The sequence below is a fragment of the Bombyx mori genome, chromosome 20 (assembly GCF_030269925.1).
Source record: "Bombyx mori chromosome 20, ASM3026992v2".
In the NCBI taxonomy this organism is placed as follows: Eukaryota; Metazoa; Arthropoda; class Insecta; order Lepidoptera; family Bombycidae; genus Bombyx; species Bombyx mori.
In genome coordinates this window covers 7,706,826-7,723,779 of record NC_085126.1, presented here as the reverse complement: position 1 = coordinate 7,723,779, position 16,954 = coordinate 7,706,826, and the positions used below count along the sequence as shown (strand labels likewise).

At 40.4% G+C, this 16,954-nt stretch overlaps 2 protein-coding genes across 2 annotated transcripts in view; one reads left to right on the top strand and one right to left on the bottom strand.

Moving 5' to 3' along the window:
* Positions 1-4,967: 4,967 nt before the first annotated feature.
* On the bottom strand, positions 4,968-7,293 carry LOC101746025 (ceramide glucosyltransferase). The gene has a single exon (XM_004933221.5). It carries the CDS (start codon positions 6,928-6,930, stop codon positions 5,737-5,739), a length of 1,194 nt encoding a protein of 397 aa, XP_004933278.1. The 5' UTR covers positions 6,931-7,293; the 3' UTR covers positions 4,968-5,736.
* A 759-nt stretch (positions 7,294-8,052) lies between these two features.
* The window catches only part of LOC110386435 (repetitive organellar protein), a 20,014-nt gene continuing 11,112 nt past the window's right edge, over positions 8,053-16,954 (top strand). Inside the window, exons 1-7 of the mRNA XM_038018181.2 lie at positions 8,053-8,324; positions 8,429-8,632; positions 9,455-9,648; positions 10,827-11,028; positions 12,348-12,446; positions 13,748-13,911; positions 14,433-14,607. Of these exons, the coding sequence (XP_037874109.1) occupies positions 8,175-8,324; positions 8,429-8,632; positions 9,455-9,648; positions 10,827-11,028; positions 12,348-12,446; positions 13,748-13,911; positions 14,433-14,607 (1,188 nt within the window). The 5' untranslated portion in view covers positions 8,053-8,174. The remainder of the gene's footprint in view (positions 8,325-8,428; positions 8,633-9,454; positions 9,649-10,826; positions 11,029-12,347; positions 12,447-13,747; positions 13,912-14,432; positions 14,608-16,954) is intronic.

Below are 16,954 nucleotides of genomic sequence, written 5' to 3'. Positions count from 1 at the left end.
AACGTGGCCGGAATTGCGAACGGAAACATTTTTATTTAATTAACCCAAATAATATTAATACATAATTATTTAAGTAAATTTCCTTATACAATCATATATTATGTTTACGTACCTTTTTTTTTTTCCTGGGGAATCCATTTACGGATACCCGGTCCGGGGGGGTAACGAACCGGGCTATGTCGGACTCCGGCGCCTCCTGAGAGGAAGAGGGGGACGAGGAGGGCCAAGGTCCTCCACCTCCCCGAATTCCTCGCAAGAGACTACGCTCTGAAAAAGGCGCGCGAAGCAAACCCCATCGAGCTCCACCACATCGGCTACACCAGACCTACGGCACCGCAGCGCGCGCCGAAAGTCCGCCTTCGCCGGTACCCGTCCTGATGATAAGACGGGATTTTTAATTTTATGATGTTTACGTACCTAATAATAGTAACAAACAATTTTTAAGAGTTAATGAATAAAACTGATACGAATTTTGCGTCGAAATGTATAGATACCTATGCTATGAGCCAGTTAGAGAAAAACATTCCACTCAAAACTCGTGATTCAGTTTTAAGGCCACAAGTAAAAAAAAAAAGCCTTGATCTAAAACACGTCACCTACAATAATACGTTTCAGTTCATATCTGCTTCATCTTATACCTTTAAGCGAGTAATTCTTGTATATATATATATATAATCTGAGTCTTGGAAACGGCTCTAACGATTTTCATAAAATTTAGTATACAGGAGATTTCGGGGGCGATAAATCGATCTAGCTACGATTTATTTTCAGAAAATGTTGTTTTATTCGTGTTTTCAATAATCAACTCTTCACGACATCTATTGGCGAATAATAATACTATTTTTCTTAATTGAGGGCAACTAACCACTTTAAAGACACAATAAGATGGCGTTATAAAAAAAAACCGGTCATCATATATTTATATTTATGTATGCATGTAAAAATAATATCAACTGAAGTTATAAGCAAACTTGTTTATTATGAGATAAGAGGACCTGTTTATCAGAAATTATGCACATATTCGGCGTCTAATGGAGGCAGCGTGACGTGGAAACACTCTCCGCGCGAAATGCGTCACCTTATGCAGTCTGTCTGGAATGAGTCGTCTCAATCATTATAATATATCCAGTCGGTTCAATTCCAACATGCCTTTTCTTTAACGCTGGGAATCCATTTACGGATACCCGGTTGAGGTATTTAACGGACCGGGTTGTTGGACTCCGGCGCCTCCAGATAGAAAGAGGGAGACGAGAAGGTCCAAGGTCCTCCACCTCCCCTATTATTATAACATTACCTTCCTCTCTCAAAGTAAAGTAAACAAGAACACAAGATTGCGTCACGACTAAAAATAGACCAATGATTTTCCGGCACTTTCACAATACGGCCCTGTTAGCAGTAATTGCACATATACTTTTGTATTACAAGATTTCGTTACTTCATCGTCGATGTCATTCGTGAACATACATCGGGAGACCAGACAGCAAAATTATTCCGTGAAAAGATAGATAGGTATAGCATGGATAACATGGATAAGATGGATAACAGCCTGCTAACGCAATGTGAACACAATTCACGATACATTTTTGGTACTACACCTAAGTTAAGACTCCCACATTTATCGACATAGGCGGAGTGCCACACTATTCGCATTAAATAAGCCAATCAGTGGTCTTGATGGCTGGTAATATGATCGGCAGTCGAGTATCGCCAATGGCAAAAGCTGTTTGGTAATCATCCCGACACTGATTTCGGTACAGATTGTATTACCTTCTTTGCGACCTAAATGCCAAAATTAAGTACCTGGGTAGCGTCATCAACGTAACATCACAGCACAGTAACAACAGTGGATGAAGGAGACAGAAGTCGAAAATCTGGTGGTCTTTTACTGGTGGTAGGACCTCTTGTGAGTCCGCGCGGGTAGGTACCACCGCCCTGCCTATTTCTGCCGTGAAGCAGTAATGCGTTTCGGTTTGAAGGGTAGGGTAGCCGTTGTTGGAGAGGACCTCTCGCTGCCGCGCGTCGTGGCTACGATGCTCGGCAGCGAGGCGTCCTGGAAGGCGATGCTCGACTTCTGCGAGTCCACCATATCGCAGAAGGAGGCGGCGGAGCGAGAGAGGGAGAGCTCTTCCCTTTCCGCACCGATCCGTCGCCGTCGAGCCGGGGGCCGGAGGCGGGAATACGCCCGTACGTCCCGGCCCCTGTAGGTGGCGGCCTCCCCCCGGTGAAGGTCAAGGGGCGACCTGAGGGGGTGAGGCCGCGCGGCGCGCTACCAGCACTCTAGCGCGCCGCCGTGGAGTGATTAGAGCGACCGGTCGACGGTGTATCGCGTCCCGACCCGGCAGGCTGGTTCTGGTCCAGCGGGGTATTCCGGGACACCAGCGGCACCGTCTGGGCGGCCCGACGGGCTGCCGTACCGAGACGGCCGACGTTTCAGAGCCTTCGATTCGCCTCGAAGGCTCCGTCGGCTGGGCGTCCTTGGGGTGAGCCGCGCCGTCTGGTTGTAGTGTTGACCGCGGTAGCCCCCCTACCTCATCCGGGTTCTGACCTCGGAGGGGATCGGACGTCGGGTGTAAGAGTGCAGGGGAGTCGTTTAGTGGGTGGGTCCTAAAATCCTTGGGCCCGCGGTCTGCTCACAACACCATGCAGATCGTTGAGTCTCACATACCCCGCGCGCCCCTTTTGCGCGGGGACCTCGTAGGAGGTTCGGCCCTCCGAAAAAAAAAAAAAAAAAAAAAAGGGTAGCCGTTGTAACTATACTGAGATCTTACAACTTATATCTCAAGGTGGGTGGCGCATTTACGTTGTAAATATCTATGGGCTCCAGTAACCACTTAATATCAGGTGGGCTGTGAGCTCGTCTACCCATCTAAGCAATAAAAAAAATCTTTGAAGAATAAAACTACCTACATATCTACTGCGAATTGTGCCCGACATAGAAGAAACAATTTGTTTCAATAAATAAAATAAGGGTACCTATGCCGGTTTCCACAGTTGAGAATTGCATATTAATCAAATTACTTGTTAGCTTTGAAGTTATCAATCAATGTCGTGTTTTATCTATTTAAGGCTGACGGTTGTCTATGGTTTAATTTAATAATTACGCGCCGCTGCTATACTATATTATGAAAATTGGAAATTATTTTTCAATTTTTAATAATAATAATTGGAAACAAATCCCACTCGGTCATCCGGCCAGAATTTAGAATTCCCTCTGTTGTGGACAGCAGAGACAAACATACTTATATACTTTTCATTAAATACATATAATATAATATAATATAATACAGTAATCACTTAACACCAGGTGGGCTGTGAGCTCGTCCACCCATCTAAGCAAATACCGAACTTATTATTAGTTTAATATGTTTTTTAATTATTTTATATATCCGGCACAGTCAGATTTAAGTTCGACTAATTTTTAGATTTTAAATTCATTATTATGAAGTTATATTATCATTCTTCTTCTTTTTCTCCACCTTATCCCACTAGCTGGGTTGGGCACAGCTAAATTTTCTCTTCCATTCTCTTCTATCAGCCGTCATCTCAACACTCACTCCTCTCTCTCTCTCTCATATCGTCATTCACACACTCCATCCATGTCATCTTCGGTTGACTTCATCCCCCTCTATTAAATTATAATATTTACCAGTTTGTTGGTAGGGTATTGCAAACCAGCCAAACAAACCAAATAGTTACGCGTTTTTAAAAGTAAGGTTAGCAGTTATTTAAACGATGTTAAAACGTTAAGGCCATCCACCGTATCCTTTCAAAGAGTGCTCCAATATTTTGGTCATATAGCAAGAAAACCCTCTGACAACCTGGAGAGACTTATTGTGATGTGTAAAGTGGATGGAAGACGATCCAGAGGTCGGCGCCAAAAAAGATGGGAGTGGCCAAGGGTTCGAGCTTTTGGACACGAGACTCAGCCACCCACTTCACTGAGCCGATAACAGATATAAGTGACTACAAATTACATACTAAGCAATGAGCGATCGACTGAAGGAACAGGAGAAAACTTTAACATCGTGTTTAAAGTTTTTTAAATAAACACATTAATGTTGTATCTTCTCCTTAATAAAGACAAGAAAAGTTCCAGTTGACTTAATCCTATATAGTAACACACAATTTATTAGTTTACGTAATCAAAATACGTAAAATACGTAGTCGCCTGAATATATTTTTGTGGTAATAGATTAAAATTTAATTAATACGTTATCTGGAAAATTAAAAATATGTTCCATAGAGGTAGCAATATACATGTTTGTGATATCATTATTAAAAGTGAATATTAAGTTTGTTAAATAAAATAACGAGGTAAACGGTCTACGTAAAATCCCTCCCACCCACACGCAACCTAGACGAGTTAGGGATGTCGAGTTGTCGTAGTTCGAGTTTTTTAACGTTATCGATAGCGTAAAAGTTAACTCAAATTTATATGGAGTTGGAACGTTTGCCTAGGTTTGCCGCTAGGGGCGCTCTAAGCAGTGTCCTTACATTGCATTTGTACTGCAAATGAAATTATCCAAGATTACTCAGTGTAAAAAAAAACGTACTTAATTAATATTTGCCTTTTTTTTATTACTTAGATAGGTGGACGAGCTCACAGCCCACTTGGCGTTAAGTCGTTACTGGAGCCCATAGATATCTACGACGTAAATGCGCCACCCACCTTGAGATATCAGTTCTAAGGTCTCAGTATAGTTACAATGGCTGCACCACCCTTCAAACCGAAACGCATTAATGCTTCACGGCAGAAATAAAATTGCCTTTGAAGACGCTCTAATATATAGCCCATTTTCTGGTTAAGTCCCCAGTGCTCTAGGGCAACAGCAATTGCAGTGGCACAGCTGAGCTGCTGCCTACAGCTTAAAGCTTGATGGTGTAAACTGAAAAATATGATATGCTATTGCATTTTGAACAGATATTACAAATGGAAATTAAGAGGTTTATCAAATGAAAGCACAAACTTTAAAATCAGTCATTACATCAGACTGTATGCAGTTTATTATGTGAAGATTGTATTATAAACACAAGCTGTGAGTTACCTGTTTTTTTTTCTATGTTGACAAGTCCGTTTTGTACTCTTAAACAATATTTTAACACATGGTCAATAGGTAAGACACTCAATATAGCAAGTCAATCCTCAGACAAGTACCAATTTTTGTAGGTAAACTTTTCTTTGATATATGTAATAAATAAATATGCAGTAAATAAATAAATATTAATAAACTATACAGAAATAAATAATAAATATTTTTTATAAATAAAGAGATAGATATAATTGTTTAGATCTAGTAATACTCTATTCAAATTATGTAATCTTAAAGAAATATTTTTTCATGAAATTTTCACAATTTATAGATTTTCACAATGTTTTATCTCCAGGTAAATTGAATCATCACAGATACTCAAAAATTTTGTACAGTTAAAAGATAGAACATTCTCAATTTACAACAAATCAATCAACTAAAACATTGACACAACGCATCTACGTTACCCAAAAACAGAATGTACATCACTATAACAAATACTAAAATAAATTAAATTGACAACTTTAATGTAAATCACTTTCTAAAACAAAAGCAACTATCAACTTTTTGTTTCAAAGTAATGCAATATTGCAATAAAAAAAACTTAACACTAAACACATACAGAGTTGAGACAGATTAGAACTCAACAGATCCATCACTGGCTGACAAAAAATTAAAGCTTTCCAATGCAATGGAGGTGGGTCGCTTAAAATTTGAGTTTGGAGCTGAGTTCACGGGCACGGCCACCCCAGTCCAAGCGATAACTGCGAGTCCTCCATGAAATTTCAGGACTGAGCAACGCCACTGCAAGTACGAAAGGTGCACAACACTCGTTCCAAACCCAGCCCAGTAAGAATTGCACTTTCGTAAAGGGAGGTGAACCATTCTGCACCGACCGTAACATTAACCAGTCTGAGAGAAACCACACTAACACATGCACTAGGAAAAAGGCCAATGGCTCTGCTCCAAAGAGCTGTCCTGCAGCCCAGGCGGCTCCTGCGCCCAACGGCATACACTCGCTGAGTGGCTCCAGCAGAGTAGTGGCCGGCACCATGGCGACGCGCAACCGTGCCCACCGTGTGAGCCGGGCCTGCAGCGCGCCCACAGACCGAGTCCCAGAATTCTGCAGCGCCGGCAACGACGCCACCCGCATCTTCCATCCTCGCGATACTATTTCCTTTGCCATAAAGTAATCTTCAGCGAGATAGTCCGCGAACACGGCAAGTCCTCCTGCTTCCTCGATAGCGCAACGCCGGATCAAGGTCGACATGCCGACGTGACAATTGATGCCGAGAAAATCGGCTCCGAGGTACATTCGCGCCTGTGACGTTCCGAAGTATACTTTCTCGTAAACAGCAGCAAATCCTTCGGCATCATACGCGAAGGGCATCTGGTGAACGATCGCGACGTTCTCTTTCAAGTGTTGCACCATGTCCAGCAGGGTATCGTCTCGCATTCGGATCCCAGCGTCGCTTATTACGATAAGAGGGTATTTGGCGGCGATATATCCTTGTTGCATGTTGTTGATCTTCGGGTTCACTCCGACATTCAGTCCGCCGACGAACAAGCGAGCTTCCACTTGAGGATACTTCTGTAGGAGACTGTTCACTAACATTATAGCCGGATCGTTTTCGTTCTCAACACAAAACAAAAGTTCGTACGTCGGATAGTCGAGTAAAAAGAAAGTCTCTAGATTCGAGAAAAGGTTCGGATCTACACCGGTGAGCGGCTTCAAGATCGACACGCCCGGGTAAGGCTGTTCGGGCGGCGACCGGTCCACCGTCCTGTGAAGTTTCCATTTACAGTACGATAGCGCCATAATATGTATTAGCCACAAACAAATCCACGCGACAATAAAGAAAAGCGCGAATCCATACACCGTATACACTATAGGGATCATAATGATTTCGACGAATAGTTCTCGCTTTCGGGCCGCATTATATCGACTGATCTCTGAATGTTGAACTGTGCGCTATGACGCGATCATAATACTAAACTGAACATATGATAAAAACTAAACAACCTGAGGAATGTGCGCCTCGGAAAACGAAACAACATTTTATAACACTCGTTGACTATAGTTTTTGGTCATTTGTAATTGGCTTATCGATCTATTTTTTGTTAGCAGCACGACAACCACGACGCGGTGAGGCGCACGAACACCATTGGCAGTTGGAGGAGACTGAAGTGAAGTCGCTGAAGTTGAGAACTGACAAGAAGTCAAGACTGTCAAGTATCGTTCGAAATGTCAAACACACTTGCACTGCCACTTTATGTTTGGACCTTTAATCCTAAATTTTGTTATGTTTCTACATTTATATTTTTTTTACCTACCTAAGCTGATGGGCTAGGGGACCATATCAGGATCACCGGACTAGTTGGTGAGCTCACGGGGCTCAAACCTGACGATGTTGCTAACAAGAACTCTAGCAAGAGCCGTGCTTCGCAGAATCTACCACCTGAACGGAAACGCGACCCACTGAGAAGATTCGGCGAGAAACTCAGTGGGCTGTGTCTATGGGTTAATTCGCTCGTCGAGCCCTTCATCGCAAGCGACGGGTTCGGCGAGGACGGTGACCGGTGCTTGAGATACATAGAAGCACCGTTAACGGATCGGGAGGAGAATTTGTGTTGCTCTAAAGACAATATACTTTGTTTCTCTGTGGCAAGCATCTCTCACCACTATTGTAGGAACTTATGTGGCGGTGAGGACAGTGCAACAAAGAAGAAAAAATAATCTAGTTAAAGATTGTTTTAAGTTTTCAGGGTTACGTTTATTTAAGAGTAGTTTATTTATTGTTTTAAACAGCTCTAATTACCAATTTTTAAAAGTAGTTTTATTTGTGTTTTAAAATCCACCAAAACTACTAATTTTATTAATCGTGTAATGCAATGTTGCAACTGAAATTGATAGTTCTGTATAATTTATATATTTTCCTCTAATAAATAATATTATTCTGAAAATTGCTGGCTAAAAAGTTTTAGTCATAAGCAAATGAAAAAAAAAACGTAGCAGGAATACCAACATTTAAAAGACGTTGCAAGAAATGGCGTCTTTTCAAACTAGCTGAAAACTATTTCGCGCTAAAAGTATTCATTTAAAGTAATTGTTATGTGAATTTTAGGGCTATATAATATTTTAAAATGGACACAAATAAATTAATAAAAAATGTAAACAATCTGAGGGACTATATTTCAGTGACTGAAAATGCTAACAGTCTTAAAAACAGTAAAATTCAATTCAACATGTCGACCATACTAGCGTTAAAGAAAATTCGTTCTTTCGAAATTGAAGTGGGTACCTAATTAATTAAATATAACTTTTAAATAAATATTAATTAATAAATAAATATTAATTAATAAATAAATATTTGCTTCAATGTTTTCAAATTTTCCAGTATTTTAATAAACACGATGAAAATGGTTTTGCGATAGTACTGTTTCAAATGATGATTAATTTGCAACCATCGAAGACTTGGGGAGTTCTGGGTAAGGAATTGGTAAATCTTCTGCAGTACTGGTTGGATGCCGTGCGGAAGCACTTGATAAGTCACAATTCGCATTGGTGGACGTTTTTGAAAGTTCTCCTTAAATTGTTGAAGGTAAATTGTAATAGTTATGAACTTTAGAACTTTAAAATACACTAAGAGTATGAGTTCGTCCGAGGAGATTTTTTTCTCAAATAGTCTGTTTTTATTGCTAAGGTGATTGAACGAGCTTACGGTGCTACTACATGATAAGTGGTTACCCTACAGACATATCCTACAGCGTAAATGCCGCTACCCACCTTGAAGCTTGAGTTCTAAGGTCAGTTTTAACAGAACAACGGCTGCCCCAAACCGAAAGGCATTACTGCTTCACGGCAGCAATAGGCGGGGTGGTGGTACCTACCAGTGCGGACTCACAAGACACCCTTTTTTTATTTATTGCTTAGATGGGTGGACGAGCTCACAACCCACCTGGTGTTAAGTGGTTACTGAAGCCCATAGACATATACGACGTAAATGCGCCACCCACCTTGAGATAAGTTCTAAGGTCTCAAGTATAGTTACAATCCTGCCACCAGTACAAGAGGTCCTACCACTAATCCAGTCCTTTTATTTCTATTCATCTGTAATGTTACTTGTCTATCTGAGAAGATTACTATTTTCAAAATAAATGTTACTCTGCTGCTTCTACTGCATGTTGTTTTTCTTGGTGGGTACTTAACAGCTAGCTATAAAAACATCTTATTAACAGAAGTGACACAAGTATTAAAATCTTACTGGGTGGGTGATAGGTTGACTCCTGGATTTGGTTATTACGTTAGCAATCCAAACCCAATTAAATTAATCTAATATTGACGAAGCTTGGTTAGATAGTTTTCAAGCGAATTTCAGGATTATTAGTGTTATCCATATTTAGCATGTTTTTCTTTTTTCAAGGATATCAGAGTAAAAGACCCCTCATTACCAAATTGCCTAGTGGAAAACACAGCAGAGTGTCTCTTAGATCTGTCCACAAACAGTCGACCTGATGCATTCCAGAAATTAGAAATATTGCACTGCCTGAACATTATATGTGCTGAATCTAGTCGAGAAATAAGATTTGCCTTACGAAACAAGTTTGGGAATTATTTGTTAGTTTAACAATTTATTTAGTACAAGCATTTTTAGACATAAGCATCAGTGAATTAGGCTGACCTGCAATAAATTAAATGATTTGGGTAGTCCTAAAATTTCAGCCCTTTTAAGCTACCTCTTTAATTTCCCCTACTGACTGCTAAGCAATATATCCTTCCAAATTTCCCTCCCAATTCTCTAATTTTTTAATACGGGTGGAAGAGTTTTTGAGTCTGTGTGGCTTGATACTACTGTCATGCATTTTCCTGCGACAAACAGAATTCTTTTTATTTTGAGCAGTTGAACTATGTACTTAATTATTGGGAAAAAAATTAAGATGTCTTCTGTAAAGTCTTGTAGGCAGACGAGCATACGGCCCACCTGATGGTGAGTGGTTACCGTGGTCCATGGACTTCAGCAATGCCAGGAGCAGAGCCAAGCCGCTGCCTACCTAGATTTAACTGTATCATGCTGTGAGGTATAGATAGCTATATGTAAAGATATGATATGTACTGGTTTTTTTTTTAAATCCCTAATGTTGTAATGAACTTCAATGATAGTAGGGTATGTCATGTATATTGCCCAAATTTCTGTCTCAAAGATATCAAGCACATTTTAAAAACAATACAAAAACTTAGTGCCAATTTTGAAGGCTTCATAAGCTTCACTACAATTAAGCTTATAACTAAAATCTCTATGTATTTAATTTAATTCTACTATATTTTTGTTTTCCTACCAGAAAGTAATTCTGGGATAATTTATGTCCAGTAAAATTCTATTTTGATCAAAAAAATATTATTAAACTTCTAACAAAACAAACTTGTACAAGTAGGTACTTTGTATGTATTCCATTACTAATAAACAATTAATAATTTCAATTATTGAAAAACAGGATAATATTTTCAGCACTCCCTAAACCATTCATTTAACAGTAATCTTCACAGTAATGTTTGGTTACAACATTTACAGCCAACCAATCAACTTAATTTACAACTAACTGAGACTTATTTTTTAATAAAAATTACCTGTAAAATTATATTAGTAGTATTTAACAACAATTTTTTTTTTAACATACACTATCCCATGGCTGCGTTCACATCTCAAATGTTTATGCAGTAAGTCATTAAAGAAGGAATCCAGCATACTTGGTGTCATATAACGGAACTGATCTTCCTCTTTATCCTCCATCTACTAGCATAAAGTTAGCAAGTTACATGTCGTCTTGTGGCTACCTCCCATGTCAGTTTGTTACCTTGGAGACGTTACTCCGGTGGCTGGTCCCTCGTAACCAACCAGAGCTGAGGGCTACCTCGGCCGCGTACTGGTTCCCTGAGGGCATGTACTCCAGGCAGGCGGTTGATATATTCCTTGAAAGGCCCTGGATGAATTTCTTTCAGGTAGGTACCTAATTATTAATCTACAATAATTTTTTTCGTTTTCAATGAAGGATTACTTACTGTTAGCTCGGAGGTCTTTCTAGTTTCTCCAGGACAGATGGGCATGCAAAGGCTCAACCAGGAGGGATTACACCAGTATACTATTGATTTCGTAATTCCAAAACTGTACTTTGCAGAGCCTCGAATTTACGACTAAATAATTTAAAAACAGTTGTTATTTTTTTTTTATTGCTTAGCTGAGTGGACGAGCTCACAGCCCACCTGGTGTTCAGTGGTTACTGGAGCCCATAAACATCTACGACGTGAATGCGTCACCCACCTTAAGATGTAAGTTCTAGTCTCAAGTATAGTTACAACGGCTGCCCCACCCATTAAACTGAAACGCATTACTACTTCACGGCAGAAATGGCAGGGTGGTGGTACCTACCCGTGCGGACTTACAAGAGGTCCTACCACCAGTAAAAAGTGCGTGTGTGTAGAGGAACAAACCTGAATTTCTCTTACGCTGTGCTTTAACGATGATGACGTCGTAAAGGCCGAACCACTTTCTTTTTTAAAAAAACTACCCAGCTTTTAATCATCAACTTCGTAACACATTTATCATTAAAAAAACTATGTACCTACCGCGAAGCCGCCCGGGTGCTCAACGAAGTTTCCACGGGAATAAGATGATTTTTCGGGATAATTTCCCGGTCCATTTCACTCCAGACCAAGAACCTGACTGATTAATTTAAAAAATCATGTCAATATTAACATACCTTTTTAAAATTAGTAACGGAATTGTCAATGTTTTAGTAGAGGATTTTTACTGCACTGGGTGTATGACGTATTTAGTGCTGCGTGCGAACGTGAAGTACCGCTGCACTGGGGCATTGACCTCTGTGAGCTTGCGAAATTTCATCGGATACACTGCGTGCTATGTATATTACCATTAAATCATGTCATTTCGGATCCTCCCGATCCACTAACGGTGTTTTTAGGTATTTTCAAGCACCCGTCATCGTTCCCGTCGAACCCGTCGCTTGCGACGAAGGGCTTGACGAGTAAATTAACCCACAGACACAGCCCACTGAGTTTCTCGCCGGATCTTCTCAGTGGGTCGCGATCCCGATCCGGTGGTAGATTCTGCGAAGCACTGCCCTTGTTAAGGTTAGTGTTAGCAGCATCGTCAGGTTTGAGTCCCGTGAGCTCAACCACTAGTTAAGGCTACGTTGAAATGATCTCTCAAGACCATCATCTTAGATAAAAAAAACCCATTCAATACTTTATTTTAACTTTATATTAACACTTTATATAGGTATTTGTCATGTCTTTAACAGGATGCCAGAGATTTTCTGAATGCACACAACAGTACCAACGATTTAATAGTCTCAGTTATATGCCAAAGGTTTTGTATAGGCGAAATAATGCTCATATCTGTGAGTATGTACTCTGTTCATGTATTTAGTTTTAATGAAAAACGATAATTTTATATTTCACTTTTTCTGATCTTAAGACTTGGCGCCGGTGCCTAGGCTATATAAAGTTTTTTTTTCGTCGATTTCCTCCAATACTAATGATCCTATAAGCAAATACCTATTTAATAATACAATCTGTCTTTCTCCCAACCATTTCCTAAGGTTTTTCTTTTTACTATTATATTTTATTAGTCTAATATGAAATTTGTATGTTCGAGAATAAACTCAAGAACGTTTAAAAATCCGCACCAAGCATACTGAACTTATCACAAACTGCCATTAGACACCACTTTTGTATTAAATCAGCGGTCTGGGAACTTTTTTAATTATTACCTCAAAATATTTTTGTGTAAGTTGATATTATTACCCCATGGCGAAGAACAAAAAAAAACGAAATCGCTTCTTTTTAGCATATTTCTATTATAGCCCCCCATGATTTGAAAAGAAAACAATAACTAAAAATTTAATTTAAACATCATTTATCCAATTTATCTATATAATACCTAGTAATACATAACGGTAACAATAGCAATATATGTAATATACAGTAAGGAAAAAAATTCACTCTAATCCTATACATTTATGTGTTTGTGTCTCTATGGACTTATTTTTTCCTTTCGTTTCATCGAGTTTGAAATCACAACGATTCTATTTTTTTTTATTGCTTAGATGGGTGGACGAGCTCACAGCCCACCTGGTATTAAGTGGTTACTGGAACCCATAGACATCTACAACGTAAATGCGCCACCCACCTTGAGATATAAGTTCTAAGGTCTCAGTATAGTTACAACGGCTGCCCCGCCCTTCAAACCGAAACGCATTACTGCTTCACGGCAGAAATAGGCAGGGCGGTGGTACCTACCCGTGCGGACTCACAAGAGGTCCTACCACCAGTGATAGAGAAAGAAGTTTCACTTCAATATATACTTTTTACTCACAAAAGTTTTATTTTTACCCCCCAAAATTTCATTTTACCCCATTTGGGGTAATTTATCCCGGTTCCCCGACCGCTGTATTAAATCGATGCTTGTGAGTACGCCTTACCTAACACAGAGTCCAGTGTGCTTAGTGGGAGTTTCTTAACGTTCTCGATAGCGTAAACGTTAACCCAATTTTGTATGCAGTTGGACCAGCGCCCCTAGCGGCAAACGTACGCAAACGATTTAACTCCATACAGATTTGAGTTAACTTTTACGCTATCGAGAACGTTAAAAAACTCGCACTAAGCAGACTGAGCTGTATAACCGTGAGGTCACTCGCAGGGCACGGAGAAGCAGCAGTCCTGGTTGGATATCAACAGCACCGGTCGCTGTCTCTCGGTTCTGCTAGACCCTCAGCTGCTGGGCAGGTTCGGCCCGATCGACCACAAGTCCTGCGAGACTGTTCTCATCACTAATGATGCAGCGCAGACGGTTGTCCTTAAGAGGTAGTAGTACAAGTTCTATTTGGATTACAGATTCATCGTCGCACACGAATTTTGTTTAGGGAAATTAAACAAATAACTAATAGTTTAAAAAAAAAAACAAAAAAAAACGCTTTTATAGAAAATTCCACTGAAAATAGAAAATAAATCTTAATAAATTTTTGAATTAAAAATAGTGTAAGAAAAAATGATTTTACTGTAAAAAAAGCGTGGGGTGCTTTTCAGGATGTTATCAAAATAACCCTTCTACTCTCCCGCACGGGACAGTCTTGTGTCCTGATATTTTTTTGACACGTGCCGCTAGAGGCTCTCTGTATCGAGCGCCTGATGCTGCAGGGTTGAGGGTGTCAGATCGCGCGGCAGAACTCTCGCAAGGTCCAATCCTGGCCAATCTGGTGTTCATCCTTCAAACCGAAACGGTACAAATAGGCAGGGCGGTAGTACCTACCCGTGCGGACTCACAAGACTGTCGACCACCAGTAAATACATGATAAATACGTGATAATACACAATTTCTTTGACAGGGATTCATCGAAGCCAACGATTTCTATACAAATGCTATCCCCACCCCAAGTGCACCCTTCCATGATCAGCGTTGGGACCAGCGCCCCCACGCACGTGGAGCTCGCGGTCAGCGCCCGGACTGACACGAGGAAGCTGGACCACGCGCTCAGGAGTGTACTGGCTGATAAATATCAGGTGAGGCGGCAGCTTTTTTTTTTATTGCTTAGATGGGTGGGTGAACTCACAGCCCACCTGGTGTTAAGTGGTTACTGGAGCCCATAGACGTTTATAAAGTAAATGCCCCATCCACCTTGAGATGGGTTTACTGGTGGTAGGACGTCTTGTGAGTCCGCGCGGGTAGGTACCACCACCCTGCCTATTTCTGCCGTGTAGCAGTAATGCGTTTCGGTTTGAAGGGTGGGGCAGTCGTTGGAACTATACTGAGACCTTAGAACTCATATCTCAAGGTGGATGGCGCATTTACGTTGTAGATGTATATGGGACTCCTGTAACCACTTAACACCAGATAGGCTGTGAGCTCGTTCACCCATCTAAGCAATAAAAAAAAAGCCGTACATTTTAAGGTCTCAGTATAGTTACAACGGCTGCCCCACCCTTCAAGCCGAAACGCATTACTGCGGTATCCACCCGCGCGGACTCACAAGAGGTCCTACCACCAGTCCACAAACATATCAAAGCGAGCGGCCAACAGCGGATACGTTATATTTTTGTGATTAAAGGGTTACTGATGGCCCTGAGGCTTTTCCAGTTTCACCAGGACAGGTGGGCGAGCAAAGGCTCAGCCAGTAATGGTATGATTTTCTAACAACGGCCCGAGCGCCTCCGAAAGAGACCTAACAACTGAAGAGCAGCTGTTTCGCGAATGAATCCACTACCAGATCGGAATCCTAGCAAAGACGTCCGGTGTGCGCGCTCTGAGTTAACTTTAATATGGAACTTAGTGCAGAAATACCAAAGTTAACTTATAAACCTATAAGATGTGGGGATGACACCGTGCAGGTAGCGGCTTGACTCTGCCCCTGGCATTGCTGACGTCCATGGACGACGGTTACCACTCAACTTCAGGGGAGGCTGTACGCTCGTCTGCCTACAAGGGCAATAAAAAAACGTGAGCGTCTCGGGACTACTGACAGAAGTGATAACTTAAACTAATCTAAGTTGAACTATTTTAATATTCGAAATTGTTTAACTTGAAAAAAGCTTAGGTTATTATTTCAATTTTATTTATTTATATTAATATGATAATGTAGGGAAATTTTATTTATTAATAAAAAATAATCTTAATTACAATTTTTATTGTACACAAAAATTGCATTACAATTTTGTATATGTATATATGTGCATTAATAGTATCTAGATTTAAATATAAATACCTAGTTGGGGCTACATACACACGTTCTCAGTGCCGCTGCTGTATGCGTGCGAGAAAGAGACGCCAGACAGACTGGCACCGTAACGCGTCACGTAACGTTACGTTTACCCTCCCATATGAAGTTATTCCCATAGACACAGCTCACTGAGTTTCTCGCCGGATCTTCTCAGTGGGTCGCGCTACCGATCCGATGGTAGATTCTGCGAAGCACGGCTCTTGCTAGGGCTCGTGTTAGCAACGTCGTCAGGTTTGAGCCCCGTGAGCTCACCTACTAGTTAAGGTTACGCTCAGATAGCCTCTCAAGGCTATCAGCTTAGGTAGGAAAAAAATAATAAAGTTATCACTTGAAAAACCTACCTACTAAGTGAATATTGTAGTCGTGTGACGCGTCGCAGTTGGAGCTTCGCGTGTGGTCCCATTGCTTTTAATTTATTTTTTGTCGCGGAGGGAGATCAGTTATTTTCAGTCATCGGCATTTTTAGCAGCAAGGTCAAGCGCCCGCAAGCACGGAGCGACTTGGGAATTTCAATATTTGACATATCGCTTTTTCGCATTAAAAGTGTACAATTTCCAAAAATATTCGAAATTGAGTTAACGTGCGCAAAAATTTGGTATCACCAGTATTTTTCTCAGAAATACTGTCAAAAGAGCGTAGTTTAGTAACAAAATTAACACATAATTTTATCTTACTATAAAAGAGATAATGTAACTGGTAAAAAATAAATAAATAATGCTGCAAATATTGCAAATATGATTAATATTAAAAATATTACATGTTAAACCTTTAAGACACACTCCTGTAAAATTAGTAAGTTTTGAGATTATACACTTTGAATGCGAGAAGACGATATCTTGGCCACTGGTAGCTAACCTTTAGGTTGAACAGGGATTTTAGGGTCGCGAAAACATTTTTGAAAATTTTAAATGATGTTAGATGCTTTGGCGAACTCACAGTTTGCTTGACATAGTAGTCCGTGGACAACACAACGTAAACCGCATCACTATACCTATACACCTTAGGTAGCGGTATAAATAACTGCGTCTTAATTGTCTTTAAGCAATAACGGCTTCATAAATGAAGATTATCTTCTCTATAAATATAAAAATGAATTGCTGTTCGTTAGTCTCGCTAAAGCTCGAGAAAGGCTG